Source organism: Dipteris shenzhenensis, chromosome 2, assembly GCF_047967505.1.
Source record: "Dipteris shenzhenensis isolate YYH24624 ecotype China chromosome 2, Dip_SZ_1.0, whole genome shotgun sequence".
NCBI classification, from domain to species: Eukaryota; Viridiplantae; Streptophyta; class Polypodiopsida; order Gleicheniales; family Dipteridaceae; genus Dipteris; species Dipteris shenzhenensis.
Window position 1 is genome coordinate 36221089 of NC_141597.1, and position 19486 is coordinate 36240574.

At 45.1% G+C, this 19486-nt stretch overlaps 1 protein-coding gene across 1 annotated transcript; it reads left to right on the top strand.

Moving 5' to 3' along the window:
- Positions 1-803: 803 nt before the first annotated feature.
- On the top strand, positions 804-19144 carry LOC147904696 (transport inhibitor response 1-like protein Os04g0395600). The gene is made up of 3 exons (XM_087387982.1): positions 804-2475; positions 2719-3211; positions 18251-19144. The coding sequence occupies exons 1-3, from the start codon at positions 1955-1957 to the stop codon at positions 18998-19000; spliced, it is 1764 nt and encodes a 587-aa protein (XP_087244108.1). The 5' UTR covers positions 804-1954; the 3' UTR covers positions 19001-19144.
- Positions 19145-19486: the final 342 nt, after the last annotated feature.

The window sequence follows — 19486 nt, forward strand, 5'->3', positions numbered from 1 at the left end:
ACCCATCCTAGTGAAGAATGAGAATCAAGGGGGGGGGCGGGGGGGGCAAGGCCATGGCGGGCCTGAGCGTATGATCAGGCATCATCATGTCGATATGACTGAAGTGCTTCCGTCTTGTTATATCAGCCGATGATGTCCATATATCCTTTAATGAATGCAGGGGGAGGCAGCTGTGAAGGCTGCAGAAGAGAGACTGTGGCCTTTGGAAATTGGCTTCTTGTTGGAAGACAATCTGATTGGGCCTCTTGGCTTCTTTCACATGTGCAAAACAGTGCAATGTGAACATGAGGCTGAACACTGTTTCTGGTCCCAGACAGGTACTATATATATACTGTATACTGCTGGCCTGTTCTACCTAGGCAGAATTGATCATTGCATTCATCAGACATCTTCTTCACAGTCTCCTTTCTGTTTTTTGGATGCTCCTTGTCAAGAGACACTGTATTAGATCCAGTATGTTTTGTTGCTGCTTGCTGAAAGTAGTAACTTTGTCAGCGCTGCCGAAAAAAAAGAGCTCGGCTGGCCGGATTTTTGTTCAATGGCAATCGAACCAGCAAATTTGAAATTCCAATCGGAAATTGACTAAGAAGTCTGAAATCCTAACCAGCTGGTTACTATTGAACAATCCAACGAGCCAATTACCTAGTGGATGCTAAGTAAAGCTGTCTCTTCCCTGCTAGTCAATTTGAAAAATTTAACCAACTGGATAATAAGCTGAGGCTCTGAAAAATTTAACCAACTGGATGATAAGCTGAGGCTCTGTTTTCCTGCTCTGTAGCTTGGGCTTTACAATTTAGCTAGTCACTAGTGGTATGTTTCTTGTTGAAACTTTGTACCTTGGACTTTGCAATCTAGCTACAAGTAGCAGTCTTGACACACTGTTGAGTATTTAATACGGATATCCTGCAGCCTTGCACGGTACCTCTAGGCTCTACCATTTCCTTCAATAGCCTCATGAGTCATCAGGATTCAGGATTCAGACCAGCTCAGCTTGCAGACACAACACTCAGCTCATCAGTCCATCACCCCTCCCAAAATTAGCTTGATCTTTCTTGTACGTATAGTCCTACCCTGCTTCTTTTCTGTTTCTGCACATGAAGTGGATGCTTCAGTCTCCAGGGTGCTGCAGCCTGCTGCCCCAAATGCTTGCCTCGGAATTGGGTTTAAAAACAAAGCTCTGAGCTTTCCCTCAAGAGTTGAGTCTCTATCTTCTTCCCAACTGTGGAGTAAATTTTTAGCTTTCTTCTCCATCCAAGCTTGTTGTCCTTATCAAGGCCAAATTGCAATTGTCTCTCTCTTTTAGCTCCTCAGAGTTTGCATCCTTGCCTGTGATTCCATCACAACAATACCTTCTTTTTGTGTCTGTGAGTAGTCTACACGCCTTCTCCTTTTCTGCCTTCTGTAGCATTCTGGGCAGGTTTGCAGTCTTAGTCTTTCTCTCTCTCTGTCTCTCTCATTACTCCCAAGCTTTGCTAGTCTTCCTGTCACTCACACTCAGTGGCCTTTTGGTCAGTGTCATACCAGCTTTCAGCCCACTTTTATAATCTAATACAGCCACCCCACAGCTCCCCCTTGACCATTCCAACAGCAGGCGAACCAGTTTCCTTGCGTCGACTTTTGACGTCGTGCTCTGAATTTGATAAATTTTACTGCTCCATTGCTTGCCTAGCCGCCGTTGAATGCTACAGGGAAGATGCCCAGCAAGCGGACTGGGCGCATCTCCATGTTTTGACTGGTTGTGTGCAACTCGACAGCTCTTCTCCAATTGGTGCAACGATTCTCTCGAATGGATGCACTGCAGTTGTTTGCTGCTGAGACTCCAGCTTTCGACTCATAACATAGGAGCGGGCGAGAGAGCGAGAGAGAGAGAGAGAGAGCGAGAGAGAGAGAGCGCTCATTCGGTGCAACACACGTTGTTGCGAGAGATCTCACGACGCTCGCAAGCACAGCTTACATGACAGACGCACCTGGAGCCCATAGAGCGGCTCACCGGGACCTCGAACGTATCCCAAACGCGGACATGCATTTGCCCATCACTGAGGATTTGCTAGAGCATGTCTTGAGGTTTGTCACAGCGCACAAGGACAGAAACGCTGTCTCTCTTGTGTGTAAGGCTTGGAATCGGATTGAAGCCTATAGCAGACAGCGTGTTTTCATCGGAAATTGCTATGTAGTGTCACCCGAAAGATTGGCCGAGCGTTTCCCGAGGATAAACTCTGTGACATTGAAAGGGAAACCCAGATTTGCCGATTTCGATCTTGTGCCGCAAAATTGGGGAGCACACGTACATCCATGGGTCGAAACGTTTTCGAAATCCTATCCTCTACTAGAAGAGCTGCGGTTGAAGCGGATGGTAATTTCAGATGAGAGTCTCGACTTGATCGCCCGCTCTTTTCCATCCTTTCGAGTTCTAGTCCTCACGAGCTGCGATGGCTTCAGCACGGACGGCCTTGCCGCGATCGCAGGCAATTGCAAGTATGTCAATCTTCGACTCTTTGGTTCAAAAGTGAGATCCGTCATATCATTAGGATTGTTGCTGCGTTTTATTGGGCAAGCGTTTCGATCGAGTCGGAAGTCAGTCTTGAAACAAATCAAGATCATAGCGAAGTTTCGGAGTGTGTCACCGGATTTGCAGATGAATGATCTGCTTGTATGTCGACACCGTTGTTCCTTGGGATGTTTTACTGCAGTGAATTAATGAGCCTCGTTTTTGTGCAGGCAATTAACACACCTTGAGCTCGCGGAAAACATTGTGATTGACAAGTCAGGATCCTGGTTGAAGGCTTTTCCTGAGACATGCACTTCGTTGGTGTCCTTAAATTTTGAAAATCTCGTTAGTGAAGTCGATTTTCCTACTCTTGAAGGACTTGTGAGCAGGTGTACCGCGCTTAAGAGTCTGAAGTTGAATAGATCAGCCTCATTGGTACAACTACAGCGGTTGCTTTTAGAGTGTCCTCAGCTCCATGAGCTTGGCACCGGCTCATTTTCTCCAGCAGTGACGTCAGGCGATCAAGAGAACCTCCGTAATGTTCTCAGTAGATGCAGACAGCTGCAATCTTTGTCAGGATTTGGGGATGTGGTGCCGATCTATCTTCCAATGATTTACCCAATTTGCTCAAATTTGTTATCTCTAAATTTAAGCTACTCTCCTATAAATGACGGGGAGTTGTCCGACCTTGTCAATCAGTGCCAGAGACTCCGTCGATTATGGGTGTGTACCCTCATCCCTGATAAAAGTTAATGTCAACTCTCCGTTGTGTGTGTGTGTTGACAAAATATAAAGTGTGTCTGTGTGAGAGAGAGAGAAAGATAGATATAGAGAGAGAGAGATAGAGAGGGGGGGGGGGGGCCGGGGAGGAGGAGGAGAGGTTCTTTTACTTCGTAGCAACATTGCCAAGGAGCCAAATGATGATGATGATGAGTGAGTGAGAGAGAGATGATGATGATGATGATGAGTCTGTCTGACATTGCAGCGCAAGGTAGGGACCTGACGGTAGAAGCTTAAGAGCTTAGAGTGCGTTCCCACGCTTGGCATACCCAGCAAAAATGTTGGGGAATGCATGCGCTTGATAGGCCCCCACGTATGGCCCAAGAAATCTCAATGCTGAATGTGAGCCCCTGCAATGCCCCATTGGAGATGGGAAACATCCCTCTCCACCCTGGCATCACGGGGTCAGCTCTAAAAATAATCAATATGCAGCTCAAAATGATGTTACCAACGCAGGCTTGTACGTCATAGATAGAATTTTGCAGGTGCAGGCTCCATTGCACTCGTGGGGACGAACACTTGGCTACGCTGGTGGCTGCCAGGACGCTCGCATACTACGCTGGTGGCTGTCAGGGTGCTGACATATTTGCCAGCCCGACAGCCCGTGGGAGAGCGCTCTAAGTCACATGAGAGAGAGAGAGAGAGAGAGAGCACTTGTTTGGAAATTCTTGCCAATTGACATGAACGCCTTCAAAATGTTTGTGCCCTTCGGCAGAATAGAAAGAAACAAGTGACGCTGTGAGAATAGATGTAGTACAACTTTTTATGGCACGCTTAGCTGGGATTGCCCAATAATAGTGCTTGTCCTCTTGATCTGAGGAAGTCAGCTACCATGAAAAGCTCATATAAATAGCGTAACAGGACCATTCCCAGCCAAGTCTGTGATGTTCTGTCCACATCTACAGCAGAAGCCTTGTAAGTACAGCTACACAGGGCACTCCGACTAGTTGTAAGGAGGGCACAGCCTGCATAGACTCACTGTTAGAACACAAAGCGAGGGAGGTTGCTTGCTGTAGCAACAAAACCCGCAGAGTGGAAGATTTTGTAAATGTAGCCCAAAACTCAGACAGTGCTAACTCAGATCTCACTCCTTTCCTTATTGTGCACATAGATAGATGCAGACAGTTAATGAACCATGCACATGAGAGTAGAAACAGTAAATATGTATCGCTCCAATGATGGACAAAACCTTGTGCAAAGGTGTGCTCATTTGTGCCACCATCTAGCAGTTAAGGTATGGCCTAGATGTGGACCCTGGGCACCACAAAACTGTCCTCCACCTCCTCCTGGCACCTCCGAAATTCTTGTCAGCCTGCATGCTATCCAAGAGCTTAAGTGGGCTGAGTAGATGCCCTTGCTGCTTCCGCCTGCAAATGGTGAGTTACTGTTGGTGTCCTGATTCTTGACCTCTTTGCTGCTTCTGTCTGCAGCCAATGGTGAGGCACAAGGCAAACGCCTCCTTGATGCTGGAGTGCAGCCAATGTGTGAGGCACTAAGTGTGTGTGTGGACCTCCCAGCTGCTGGAACTGCAGCCAAAAACTGAGGTGCCAAAGATCAATGGACTGCCTCTACAGAGCCCCATTTTATAGGGCTGGAATACCCTAGGAATAGGCCGACCAGATCTGCAGAGTGGCCGACCAATCTCTACCAATACAGATTGGCCTGGCCAACCAGTCAGCCCAGCCCTGCAGTCTGTACGGCCACCGTACAGTCAGCTCCTACCGCCTCCTTGCCAACTTTTCCTGCTCCAGCCATCTGTACGTGCTCGCAGCTAACATGCTTCTGTCATCTACTGCATTGGTCCTGCCTATAAATAGGCCAAGAGCCTATCTGTACTTTCTATACTCGCTGTCGCCCTGCACTAGTCCTGTCATCATTGGTCCCTGCATCAGTCGTTGTATGCAGTCATATCTGCTGCTCACATGGCAGCCTGCATGCTGCCCTTGTGGCAGCCCTGCTACTGCTATCAGATCTGTCTGTGTGGCAGCCCATGTGAACTCTCTCTTTCCCCTTATATATGTGTTGCTGGTACAGCTTCCCTATGTCCACCTCATTTGGGGGCTCACAGGTGGGGAGGTGACCTTTATAATCTCAACAAGTCCTCTCACTGACCCACTATCGGTCAACACCCACTCGTCGATGCAAATGCTTCATCAGCTCCCATAAAGAAGCGTTCAAGAACAAGTCGGAGTTGTCCTTGATCGTGGGCCCTTAAACCCACAACTCGCTCTTCTAGGTCCACAAGCAAACCCACCGGTACCATCCAAGTAGCACCTAGCACCTATGGTCCATGGTACCATCCACCCGACAATTGGATGGTCATGTTTCTGTTAGACTGTGGCTTGTGCAATAGTGAGATCACAAGATAATGAATCATTTGTTGGACCTTAGGTGGTACTTGGACATCTTAGAGATTCTATCGTGTTTGACTCAGGTTGGCATTGGCATAGTTAGTGGGTATGTCTTGATAGGGCAGGAGATTGGTTATAGGTGGCGAGATGCTTTTGAATTTGATATCTTTTTGGAGTCAAAAGCCATTTAGTTTCTCAACAGGAGGTTTCAGAAGATTTTTGCTTCTCCATTAGATTTTAGAGCTATGTCATTGTTATTTGATCCAGATTGGATTGGGCGGTTGGTGGACTCAACATGAAATTCTTGAACTATGGTGCTCGATAATTTCTTGAGGTTCTATGCCACATCATTAGAAGCCATACGTGGGGTGTAGGACATGTGGGTATGTGGACCGGCATTGGTGGATGCCTTCAACTATTTCCTGATTTCGCTTTTGTGGAAGGAGTTGGGGAGCAAGAGTCAGTGTAGGCCCACGTCTGGTAATCAAAAGGGAATGGCCCAATATGCGAATCAATTCCCAACATGTGAGCGCTCATATGAGGAAAGGATAGGGATTGACACTTTCAAGAAAACATGGTTAGAACTATTTATCATTGGGCATGCAAGGGCTGCCACATTGGGAGAGGGAAGATTAGAAAGCTTTAAGGACACCACAAGGGATGCTATGTCTGCAGCACTATAGGTGGGCAATAGATCAGAATTTATCTGGAGGAAAGATGAACAACAGAGTACCCAGCCATGTGTGCTGGAAGGGCCATCAAATGGGCAAGGATTGGAGGGATTTAGGGTCTATGAGGGCCTTGAAATGACCTGATTAGGGGCAAGACCTGTAGACTAGGGTGGGGCATCAAACTGTCCAGTCAACCATCTGGTAGGGCTGGTTGACCTGGACAGGTCAGGTGTCACTGGACAAGTCAGGCATCATGGGCAGATGGGTGGCCTTTTTTGTTGGGTCCGCCGGTCAAAGGCTGGACCTTGGTAGGTAGGTCTCCTATAGGGCTGGCGGCCAGCTATTTCAATATGAGGTTCATTGTCCCACCTATAAACCCCCCATATGATGAGAGCTCATGGACATGATACCAGTGTAGTTTTTTGGGGTTTCTCAACCTAGTTCAACATTCTGGGGTTCTAGCTTTGAGGGATCCAGATCTTAGCATTCTAGCTCTAAGTGATTTGGGAGGCAGCTCCAGATCTGATGGATAGTTCCAAAGTCAGGGGATCCAACAGCCAATTCTAGAGTATGGGAAGTCCAGGAGTCTGTTCCAGTTCGATATCCAGATCTGGGAGATTGTTTCAAGTTCAGGAGATTGGGCGGATCCAATGACCTAGCAAAGCAGGTTGATAAGTTGCAAGTTGGCATTCCTGCAGGTTGGTTGTACAACAATTTCCTAGGTTGGCAGACCCATAGACTTGGTCGGCCAATCTATCAAAGGGCTTGGCTTATGGTCCTATAAAAGGCCCCATCCAAGGGCCGTTCTATAACTTTGTCTTGAGGCAGCCCTCACCCATTCTGCAGCATCAACTAGTGCATGCCTACAACTAGTAGGGGAGCATGCTTGTGCAGGAGGAGGATGCATCTAGAGAGACTCGACAATACCTATTGTTAGTGAGCTCATTGAGGAGCTTGCAAGTAGAGGAGTGCAAGGCCATCAGTAGGAGCAGCACATGTGCTCACCATGGCAGTGGATTGGTAACACGTCCCCAGCACTCCTGAAACTTATGATCTGCAACCAAACACAAGATCACACCCAACGTGAGGAATCTGAGCAGGCTGCTCGCCACCCAGCCATGACATCCACGGGATGCGATCCCAAATCAGGAGATGTCCCCTCCGAGCCATGAGCTGAGCTACTGGCACGAACTTCCAACCAGATCCTAAGCAGCCTAGTGTCCCATACCACTAGGTGGTGCCAAGAGGCCTGGGATTTGCTGCTGGTCCTTGGGCTACGCTAAGATGCAGGCACGCGTCCGCGACTCAATCCAGGATTAGACCTAGCACCTGGGAATGAGAGTCGCTCCCATCGGCTCCTTGAGAACTGAACCCCTGGGCCCCTTATATAGACTCGGGCCCAATGAATCAAAAATAGCGAAGACCTCTAATTGGTTCGTACCCTTGCCACTCAACCCGGGAATCAATCTTGCCTAGCCCTAAGCCTCCCCAGGCTACCTGAGCTAGTCTTGTGTACCTCAGTACACGTCAGATACCAATCCGTTCACATGACATACTTCCCCTCCTCTAAGAACTCACTCCCGAGTTCGCTAAAAAATTCGGGAATGTCCTCTGGAGGTTCGGTAATGTCTCCCATGATGCATCCTCCTCAACACGATCCTTCCACTTTCTTGTGTTCCGTGATAGTTCGATTACGAATCTATCTTTCACGAAATTCGGGAATACTCTCAGGTTCGTCTGGAATAAAAGTCAAATCTATAACTTCTATTATTTCTTGAGGAGAAACAAGTTGATCATCTGCACCCAGTAACTCTTTCATTCTACTGACATGAAATACTAGATGTACTTTAACATCAGGAGGCCATTCTAGTTTATATGCAATTGGTCCAATTCTTTTAATAGTCTTGAACGGACCACAATATCTGGGGATAACTTCGGAACCAAACTAGTACTTAGGCTCTTGGATTCCTTAGGAATACGTAAATATACCACCGTCCCTTAAGAGAACTCTCTGGGTGAACGATGTCTATTAGCATAAAATCTGTCCCGATCTTGGACACTTCTAATAGACTCCTTGGCAAACTGCAACATTTCTTGCATGTCTTGCAAGAATGTTTTTGCAGCATCATTTTGGATTCCCTTGAGCCCAACCATAACTAGTGACTTAGGTTAAAACCCGTACATAAGCATAAAAGGACTATAACCCGTACATTGCAAGAATGCCTTGCATTGTTATAAGCAAATTCTATCATGGGGAGATAATCTTCCCATGAAGACTGTCTCTTAGAAACATATGCCGAAGCATATCTTCAACCAATTGGTTGACCTTCTTTGTACTGCCATCAGATTGTGCATGATCTGAGGAACTCATACTTAGAGTAGTTTCCAACTTCTCAAAAACATGTGTCGAGAAGTTACTTGTAAACGTAGAGTCCCTGTCTCTGACTATGTCAGAAGCCAAATCATATAGCTTAAACGAGTGGTCCACAAACTCGTGAGCCAACTGAACAGCTGATATGGTCGATCTAGTAGGTAAGAATTTAGCCATTTTTTATTAGATGGTCCACTATGACCCAAATGGAGTCATGACCCTTGCGCATTCTAGGCAAACCGGTAATAAAATCCATGGAAATACTTTCCCATTTATTACCGGAGATTTGCAAGGGCTGTAATAAACCCGCGTTTCTAAGGCGTTCTGCCTTAGTAACCTGAGAAACCCAGCAACCTACCACATAGTTTTCAATAAATGTATGCATCTTAGGCCAATAAAAGGTATGTTTCACAAGAGACAGAGTCCGATGTATACGTGGATGTCCAACACTAGGAGCATCATGGCACTCACAGAGAAATTTGGATCGAAGATCCGAAACATATGGCACACATATCTTTCCATTCCGGAACAACAAGCCGTTCCTAATCATCCATTGACCTCCCGCTGCCTGTACCGTAGGTGGCACAATCCCTGAGTCTTGGTCAACCATGGAGCTCCCATCCCAATAAGAACTGAAATGACTATCAGTTGCGCAAAGCCCCCTCAAGGATTGAAATAGGTTTGAGGATATTTCCGTAAATGACAACATTTACAAACTTGACTCGACTTAAGGCATCTGCCACACTATTCATGGAACCCTTTCGATAATGTATTTCAAAATCAAAATCTTTCATTAACTCTGCGCATCTAGCCTTTCTTCCCCTCAATTCAGACGTGTCACACACATACTTAATTGAGTGATGATCTGTCAATACAAGAAACTTCAAACCATACAAGTAGTGTCTCCAAACCTTTAGATCATACACAACTGCATAGAGTTCTTTTTCTAGTGTGGGCCAACGATATTGGGTGTCGTCTAGCTTTTTACTTTTAAAAGTTATAGGTCTGCCCTCTTAAAATAAAGCTGCCCCAATCGCAAAATCACTCACATTAGCCTCTAAAACATAAGGCCAGGTAGGATCGTGTAATGCAAGAACAGGATCTTCCTTGATAGTTAGCTTCAAGGTTTCAAAAGCCTTGTTCAATGCATCATTCCAAGAGATTGGCTGGGTAGACCTACATCCACGACCTTTCAATATGTTGGTCAAGGGTGCCGTGATGTTTGAATAATCATGCACAGACTTCCATAGAAAAAACCTAGGAAAGAACGAAGTTGTTTCATTGTCTGAGGAATGGGCCGTTCCAAAAACGTCTGTATACGATCTAGATCAATGCTAATACCTTCAGAAGAAATCTTGTGTCCTAAGTAAATTATCTCCTCCATAAAGAAGTCACATTTACTCATCTTGGCATAGAGCTTATGATGTCTTAGTATAACTAAGACAATCCAGAGGTGTCCAATGTGATCCTCTAGCATTTGGCTATATACCAAGATGTCATCAAAGAACACGACAATGAATTTGCTCAGAAAATCTTGGAACAAATCGTTCATCATTTGCTAGAAGGTAGCAGGAGCATTGGTCAGACCAAAAGGTAATACGAGAAACTCGTAGTGGCCATACCTAGTTTAGAATGCGGTTCGATCTATATGTTTAGCATAGATACGGATTTGATGATAACCCGTACGTAAATCAATCTTAGTGAATTGCTCTAGCCAAACAGTCTATCAAATCATCAGAAAGAGGAAGAGGGTATTGATTCTTAATTGTCACTTTATTCAATCGTTTATAATCTACACACATTCTCCACGAATCATCTTTCTCTTTCTTAAGAGGATAGGTGCTCCCCAGGGTGATTTACTTGGGCGAATATAGCCCATATTCAGATAATCTTGTAGTTGTGAAGCTAACTCATCCTCCTCAAGTTGGCTCATTCTATAAGGTGGAACACTAATAGTTTAAGCCCTAGGTACTAAATCTATGTGATGATCTGCTGCCCGTTCTGGAGGTAAAACTTATGGTAGTTGAGCAGGGAATACATCCATGAAAAAATCCAACAACGTTCTCAATACGCGGTGTTTAAACACGTTAAAATATATTTGTTATTAAAAGAGTCAACAAATGAAGAAAGCGGAATCAAAACACACTGATACAAATCATAATCAGAAGTGTTTATTATATTTCGAAGCTGCATCGCAGATACAATAGGTTCTTGAGAAGAGGGAATGTTATCACATTGAATATAAAATTGGCTGTCCTTATCCAAAAAAGAGAGTGTATGCTCTTTCCATCCAATCCGATATCATGGGTTTTAAACCACTCTATTCCGATTAACAAGTCCACATGTTCCAAGTGCATGACATAGCACATAAGAGCAGCTATGTAGTCTTGAATCCAGATAGAAAGTGCATCGACCTTGTGATCCTAAAATTGCTTCCCAGCTGGAAGTTGCACCTCGTAGGTATGATCGCTAGGTATCGTGGACAGACCCATCCTCTGCACAAGTTTGTAATTAACAAAATTGAGAGCTGCCTGCATCAAAGAGAATGTGAACTCTTTGGTCCCTTACTTCTCCATAAACTCAGAAAAGGTCATGGGGGTCAAATAACAAATTATTAAAAGTGCAATTACAAGAAAGTGGGCAGGTAATGACATTTACAGAAATACCTATCATCAAAACACTTGGTTAGCTTTCTTAGCTTTGATACCTTGTCCCACATGGAGCTTCGGTCCTGGCGCTTGCATCTGGTTCTTGCGCTTAGGACAATCATTCCGAGTGTAGTCCCGCTCCTCACATATGAAGCAATGTCCTTTCTTTAACTTCAAGGTGCGTAGGAAATGAGCACGACCATTCTTCGTCTGAGTTGAGTTCTTCTTGGAGGCGTTGTCTATAGACTTCGACTCCCTTGTACGTATCATCATAGATGCGCACATAGTTCATGGCCTTTTGCAAAGTAGTACACTTGTTATTCTTAATCTGAAGCTTGTACGAGTCAGGCAAACCATCCACAAAGAAACTTGCCAAGGTAACCGGATCCATCTTTGCAGCTCTAGTGTGCAAATCACGAAACCTTTAAAGTTAAACCTCAAAAGTCAAATTCAGCTTGGACATATCGAGGGTCTTGAGCTTGCCTACGATATCATAATCTTCCTCCCTCTTCAGAAACTCTTTCTTGAAGACCTCTTTGAATTTGATCCATGTTGTAGGCTTTGGTTGGAGTTCCTTCCATCACAATAAAGTCTTCCCTGACATATACTCTGTTGCAAGCTGCATTTTCTTTTCAAGTGGGTAAGGGTAAAACTGGAAGTGTACTTGCCAATTGTGCAACCAAGTGTCAACCAACTTCTTAGTTCAGGATTTTTGATCTCTGGGATAAGGATATGGAGTGATATTCGGACCTAACACTGCAGCCAAAGCATCCACTTGCGTGAATGCTTGTACAGTGCTAGTCAAAAGCGAGAGTGAAGTCTAAATCCCTTGGAGTTGCTGTGTTAACTCCGTTTGATTCACATTAACTCACTCAAACTTTTCATCTAGAGTAGTGGTGAATTCACTGAAGGCAGTCTTCGTAATCATATCATCGTAGAGGCTCTGGTCATCATCTGCGTGATAATTCATATTTTGATAACCCATCGCAAGCCCGGGGTCTACGGAATCAGCCATAACTGAAATCTGATCTGATGAAGAAAGTAGACTAGACGAGAAGCAACAGGTGGGCTCGGAGCTAGGAGACAGGAACGAAGTGAGAGCTGGCTAGATAGGAGGTGACGAAAGAAAGGGAAGGTTGGCTGATGAAAAAGGTAGGCTGGTACGAAGCTGACGATCAGCTTGAATCTTTGAATCCGAATACTCCCGCTCCTGGCTGTGCCGTACGGGCGTTTGCAGCAGGCCATACAATGTAACTGGCTCTCGAACTAGGTTGTGGTAGGCAGCCTTTCCATCGTGGCTCTAACTCCAAATTGGACTTGGATCCTAACTATTATCCAATTGGAATTTCAGTAGCAAGGTCGTGAGCTTTGTTGAACAATTATGCAATCAAGTGATGGCAACAAAGAAAACATGCAATTATCTCCTTATATAATAGATTTGCGGAAAGAATGAATTAAAAAGTATGCTTTTGGGTCAAATTTGGTAGAAGTGTTTTAGTCCTTTAGATCAATCTAAAATCAAGGGCCTAAAATTGTACACGTTGCTTAAGGAGAGCTCACAAAAGTTTTGCTTTTCTAGAAAGCACGTTTCAAACCCTTGGATCTTCATAAAGATCAATGCCTATAATCATGACACATGGCTTAACGAGGGCTTAGAAAAGGAGAACTTACTTCTAGGCTGCCTACCATAACAAGATGGCGTAGAGAAGCTTGAAGTATGCGCAGTCCATAGGCTTGGAGTAAGAGACGAAGTGGCCTAGTTATAAGACGGGTAAGTAGGCTTTTAGAAAGCCCTGCTTTTCAAAAACCCACCCTCTAAACTTGGAGGAGATGGTGCTTTTCTTAGCCTCCAGGCCCCCCTGAATAGCACCCGGCCCAGATGACGATTTGGCTCTAGCTTGCTCCGCACCTCCCTGTGCTCCTCTTCTGCCTGCCCATACGCGGGAGCCTTTCGGTTCGCCTCAGCACTACGCTTGCCTCGTGGCTCCCTTCGCACTTCTCTACCCGAACCTCACTGCTCCCTCCTAACTACCTCTCTCTCTCTCTTAGCCCTTCACATCTAGCAACGAATTCACCCTTCTCTCACTCTCTCTCCTTCCTTCTTTCCCAATCCAGAACCACAACCCTTAATGATGAACCAACAAGCACTTGTAGGGCATGAACATGAATTTCAAAATTGAGGCATACCTGGAGAAAATCTCGTCCAAATTTACTTGTAATAGAGACTCCTACCTCAGGAGTTGGCTCTGATACCAACTGACATGTCCTCAGCACTTGTGAAACCTCTGATCTGCAAGCAAACACAAGAACACACCCAATGTGAGGAATCTGAGCAGGCTGCTCACCACCCAACCATGACATCTACGGGATGCGATCTTGAATCAAGAGATGTTCCCTGCGAGCCACAAGCTGAGCTACTGGCACGAACTCCCAACTAGATCCTAACCAGCTGGGTATCCCATACTGCCAGGTGGCGCCAAGAGGCCTAGGATCTACTGCTGGTCCTTGGGCTACGCTAAGATGCAGGCGCGCGATTGCAACTCAATCCAGGATCAGACCTAGCACCTAGGAACGAGACTTGCTCCCATCGGCTCCCTGAGAATTGAACCCTTGGGCCCCTTATATAGACTCAGGCCCAATGTGCCAAAAATAGCGAAGACCTCTAACTGGTTTGTACCCTTGCCACTCAACCCGAGAATCAAGCCTGCCTAGCCCTAAGCCTCCCCAGGCTACCTGAGCTAGTCTTGTGTACCTCACATCAGATACCAATCCGTACACCTGACAATTGGTGCAAGTCTTGGGATCGTTGTAGGAGCTCTTTGTAAGAGGTGTTTTTGCTCAAAACACTTTGAGATAATTTGGACTGTTCTGTTGTATATTTTCCATAATTTATGCTTTTGAGTTTTCTCTTGTTGCCACATAAAAGTTCAAAGTTAGAAAAAACATTCCACCCTTCTTTGTACTTGATATTGTACCATTGCATATATCTACTCCTATCTCTACTGCATGGAGAAACTAGCTAGATGTCTGCATTTCTTCTAACATGGGAATAGAGGTTGGCTGCCTATGTGGAGAGCCGTGAGACAGTAGTGTGCTTGGAAGAGGGATATTAGAGCCTAGGGTTTGAAAGGAGGGTGAGATGTAAAGCCAGGAGGCATATGCCTTGGTGATTAAGCCATCCAGTGCGTTTGCAAGTGAGAACTTTCTTTGCAGTAAATCTCAGGAGTGCATATGGTGTCCCACATGCCAATTCCAAACTTGGTGTGATGGGGATGTTGGATTAAACAAACTATCCGATCTGGAAGATCAAGATTTGGAATCACATGACTGCATATGGATTTGGGAGATAACCAAGGATGGGAATCAAAACGAGAGGACCTGAAGGATGCAGCATGAAAGGTAATCCACATAGCCGATTTAGACGATGTCAAAGAATGGATGCATAAAGATGTTGCCGCGTATCAATGATCATTGGGATGATTGCAGATTGAGTTCTTCTACAAATTCAGCTGGCGGAGACTTCGTCTGAGGCATGGATGATCCTGAAGGACTCGTACGAGATGGCAAACACTAGTCGCATTGCAATACACCAAAATCTGTTGTTCTGGTGAGTGAGCATCTAGTCAAAGTTCAATTATTAAAAAGACCAACCGACAGCTTTAGTTTATAAGGTGGATGGCAATCAGTGGCAAGAGTCTCATGCTCAAGGAGCTTCAATCGATAAGTGACAACCCTAATGGCTAAGAGAGATCAAGACGGTTGACTTTAAGGTGTTTGGACCCTTGTTATCCAGGAAGAAGCAAGGTGGAGGCTCTGTGAGGATGATGGAAACGAGAAGGGGTTCAATGTCGACATAAAGGAAAAGTGACTAGTCAAGAAAGAGAAGGCAAGCCCAATAAGAAGGATGGATGCTTCCAAGGACACTGTTCTGACAGGCAGCAAGAAGAAGAAAAGGAAATGCTATGATTGTGATATGCCTGGACATCTAGCAAGAGATATTTGGAAGAAAAAGGATGATCAAAAGAAAAAGTCTTGGTGACTACACCCAATAGTGCCTTGATAGGGTGCATAGAGCCAGGTGTGACAGTGCTTATGTCCAATATAGAGCAATGTTAGAAAATTCTGGTACTGTGGTAGATGAGGAAGACTGCATAGGTTGCTCAGAGCATGTTGAGGACAAGGCTGTATCCATCGTGGAGGATGAGGAAGGTAAAGACCACTCTGAGATGGAATTTGAGTTGGTGACTGAAACTGACTAGAGTCTTGGCTCCAGAACTCACAGGTGTGCTGATGGGAGTAGTGTGTACAACAACTGTATAAGGGTATCTAGTCTCCATGTATTTATATGATGATTGTAGTAGAATGTTTGGTACTCGATGCTTATTAGGAGGGGGAGTGAAAACCTTCCAAACTAGTATTGGCGAGGTTTTCCTATCGGATAGTGTTGGTTGGTGTGACTAGCTATGCTGGTATTTGTGACGATGGATACTTCTCAGGGAGGACAGAAGCATCTACAAATGGGAATATTATTGTACCCTGGTGGACTCAAGGTTTGACCTTGAGAGGAGCTCATTTCGAGATTGTGTCTAGGAGACAGCTTGGAGTACTCCCAAGGTTTTGTGATATGTGTCATGGTTCATGCGGGTTGCATAAAAGATTGAAACAGACCCAGGAGACTTGGTATTTGTGAAGGTTCAGATGGTTCCCAAGGGTACAACTGGATATACGTAGTGATTGTACCTGAGTGGCTTGGTGTACCTGGCGGGTTCATGATGACATTTGACAGTGCCATTGGATGGTACTGTGATTGTACTTGTTGTCTTGGTTCTTGGAATACAAGGATGAAGTGGGGCTGAACATGGAGATGCATCGTAAACTGGTATCGGGATTGGATTTCGACACAAATCTCAACGTGATCCTCAAACTTCAGAAAGGAAGTTGATGGAATGGATGTGCCTTTGGGTCATTGTGAGCCCATATTGTGACAATGAGAGGGGGTATTGGAATACAAGGTCCATTGTCCCTCTTGCAAGCCCCCATATGAGGACAGTCCAAGGGCATGGTACTAGTGTTTCGGGTTCCAGTTCAAGATCGGGGGGTTTCCAGCTCCGAAGGATCTGGGAGCAAGTTCCAAATCTAGCAGATCTGGGGGGCAGTTCTAGATTTCTGGCATAGTAAGGATAGTCGGGGATTCGGGATCCTGTTCCAATTCTGAGAGACAGTTCCAAATCCAAGAGATCCAGATCCGGATCCATGAACCAAGCAAAACAGCCTAGTTAGGTTGGCAAACCTGTAGGTTGGTCGTACAATAGTCTGCCTGATTGGTAGGCTGATAGTTTGCTTCAGCCAGTCTGTGGAAGGGATAGGCTTTCCAGCCCTATAAAAAGTGCCATCCAGGGGGCAGCTCTATGGTTTGGTCTTGAGGCATCCATCACCCATTGTGTAGCATCATCAAGTGCATGCCTGTGTGCAGGAGGGTGCAGTCACAGGAACTCGCACTACAGATTCACTGAAGCTCACTGAGGAGCACACAACCTGAGAGTGCAAGGGCATTAGTAGTAGAGTACATGTGTTCAGCATAGAGCAGATAAGCCCGCCTCACTCCATTGCAGGTATGTTTTGTTATTGACGTCCCCTACGTTGTGTGGAAGCTCCTTCCTGCTTCCCTAACCTCCATGTGTTGTGCTCTCTCTCACTCTCTCTCTCTCTCTCTCTCTCTCTCTCTCTCCTCTTCCCCCCTCTCTCTCTCTTCTTCTTCTATTTGATTCTTCTTCTCTTCACTATCTTCCGTGTCCCTCCTCCTTTATGCATGACATGACGAGCACAACAAGATGTAGACTCTCTCTCTCTCTCTCTCTCTCTTTTATGCTATTCGATTTCCCTTCTCTTTACTGTCTTCCATGTCTCCTCTTCATCGTGCATGACATGACGAGCACAACAAGATGTAGATTCTCTATTGGAAAAGTCTTAAGATGGAGTGGAAAGTCCCAAAATTAATGGAGGTAGTGCCTGGGTGAACAGAAATTGAGTTACTTTGCACAGGGAGGAATGTGAGAAATATTCGTATTGAGTACTCCAGATTGTATTATTTCAACTTCTACTTCCCCATCAGCATGCCACATGATCATTAGGAGCTTTGAAAGTCATGTTGTAATTTGTGCTAGTATATTTTTGAATATGCCTATTGCTGCATGGCTTTTGCAAGTTGAAGCTAGGTGTTTTTTCAGAAATACTTGATCACTTTACCTAACCACGCATGATAATCCTCTGCAAAGGGCAGCAGTCAGGCAAATATGGTTATGGGTTCTAGAGTTTAGATCAAGTCAGAGAGTTCCAGCACCAGCAGGCAAGTCAAGAAGGTTGGCTAATGACACAGACTTACCAAAGATTATGAAGAGACATGCAGGTAGTGGTTTTTGTGTCAAGGAAGACTGGTCTTTCAAAGTGAGCTTTGTTGTTGCTACAATACAGATTGGTGATGTATGCATTGTGTGTGTTTGGGAACGGCACCAGGGGGCGAGGAGAAAGACTGAGGGCATAGGCAATGTTATGGCTATGTGCGTGCATGTGAGCCTGCCTCCTCATGTGTGGGAGCACGTGCTGTGCATGCATGCATGACAGCATGTATATGCATATGTGTATATAGAAAATATCTCACTCACACATGCGCACATGTGCATCCAGGTTTATCCATACATTTTCTCACGTACAGAATGTTTTTAAGAGGCTAGACTGTTTCCAGAAATGTCGAAAATAGTGCCCCACTTTGATGGGGATGCTCAGGGAATTGGTGGTTAATTTCTTTGAGCTCGTGACTTTTAGGCCACCTTGTATTGGTAGATCAAGTTCTTTGAATTGGTTGTCCACATTTTTATTGCTATTTTGTCTGTTTTGATGAAGTCCGAAATTGATATGTTCAGATTTAACATCTCTCTATGCAGGTAATGGATTCAGTTGGAGATAAGGGTTTGCAAGCAGTTGCTTTGTCATGCAAGGATCTGAGAGATTTCCGTGTGTATCCAGCTAACAGAGATGGACCAGGGCAAGGTGTCTCTGAGAGAGGGCTTGTTTCCATTTCCGAGGGCTGTGTAGACCTGAGTTCCATCCTCTATTTTTGTGGTCAAATGACAAATGTAGCTGTGAGGACTATGGCAGAAAATTGTCCTTCTCTGCGGAGCTTTCGTCTCTGTATAATGGAGCCTGCCAGACCAGACCACACAACTAATGAACCGATGGATGAAGGCTTCGGAGCAATTGTCAAACATTGCAAAGGCTTGCAGCGCTTGTCAGTGTCTGGCTGGCTCACCGACAAAGCATTCGAATATATTGGTACTTACGGCAAACGATTGGAAAGGCTCTCTGTTGCCTTTGCTGGGGAGAGTGATCTAGGCATGCAGCATGTTCTTCGAGGATGTACGAATCTGCGGAAACTTGAAATAAGAGACAGCCCATTTGGAGATATGGCACTTCTCTCTGGCCTGCATAGATATGAGTCGATGAGGTCTTTGTGGATGTCAGCTTGTAATGTAACCATCTCTGGTTGCACATGGTTGGCAAAACAAAAGCCTCGACTCAATGTGGAAGTGATTCGAAAAAGTGGCAGGGATGCCACACTGGTAGAAAGCCTTTATGTATATAGATCTGTTGTTGGACCTCGGAAGGACATGCCACACTTTGTTGCAGCATTGTAAAGTATTGTTCTTATTTCCAATGTACAATTAGCCCTTCCACAAAAGTGCTCATATATCATTCATTTGAATAATTTTCTTGGGAAGAACCAACGAATAATGAACTCTTAGCTAAGCATCATTCTTGGCCACCTATGTGTATCCATCGCAGAACTACTGCACCAGAATGCTTAGCAACACAGGTTCATAGATTTCTATGCAATGGTTTATGGCTTACTCAGTGTGAAGCATCCTTTTGTAAAGAGCGTAGATCTGAAGAAGCCTGTATTTTAGTCTTGGCTTGCGCCAAATCCATAGCTAGCTTTATGCCATGAATATCAACGTTTCAAATATGCTTAATCCACAGCTAGCTCTTTGATTGGAGTAGCTGTGTATGTTAAATCCTCAATGTGATCGGGGTAAGGGTGTATTCTTTAAGTTAAATACATCTATCATACGGTTTTTCATTTGGTAGACAGTTTTAAGTTTTTGGCACACCCTACACTGTAA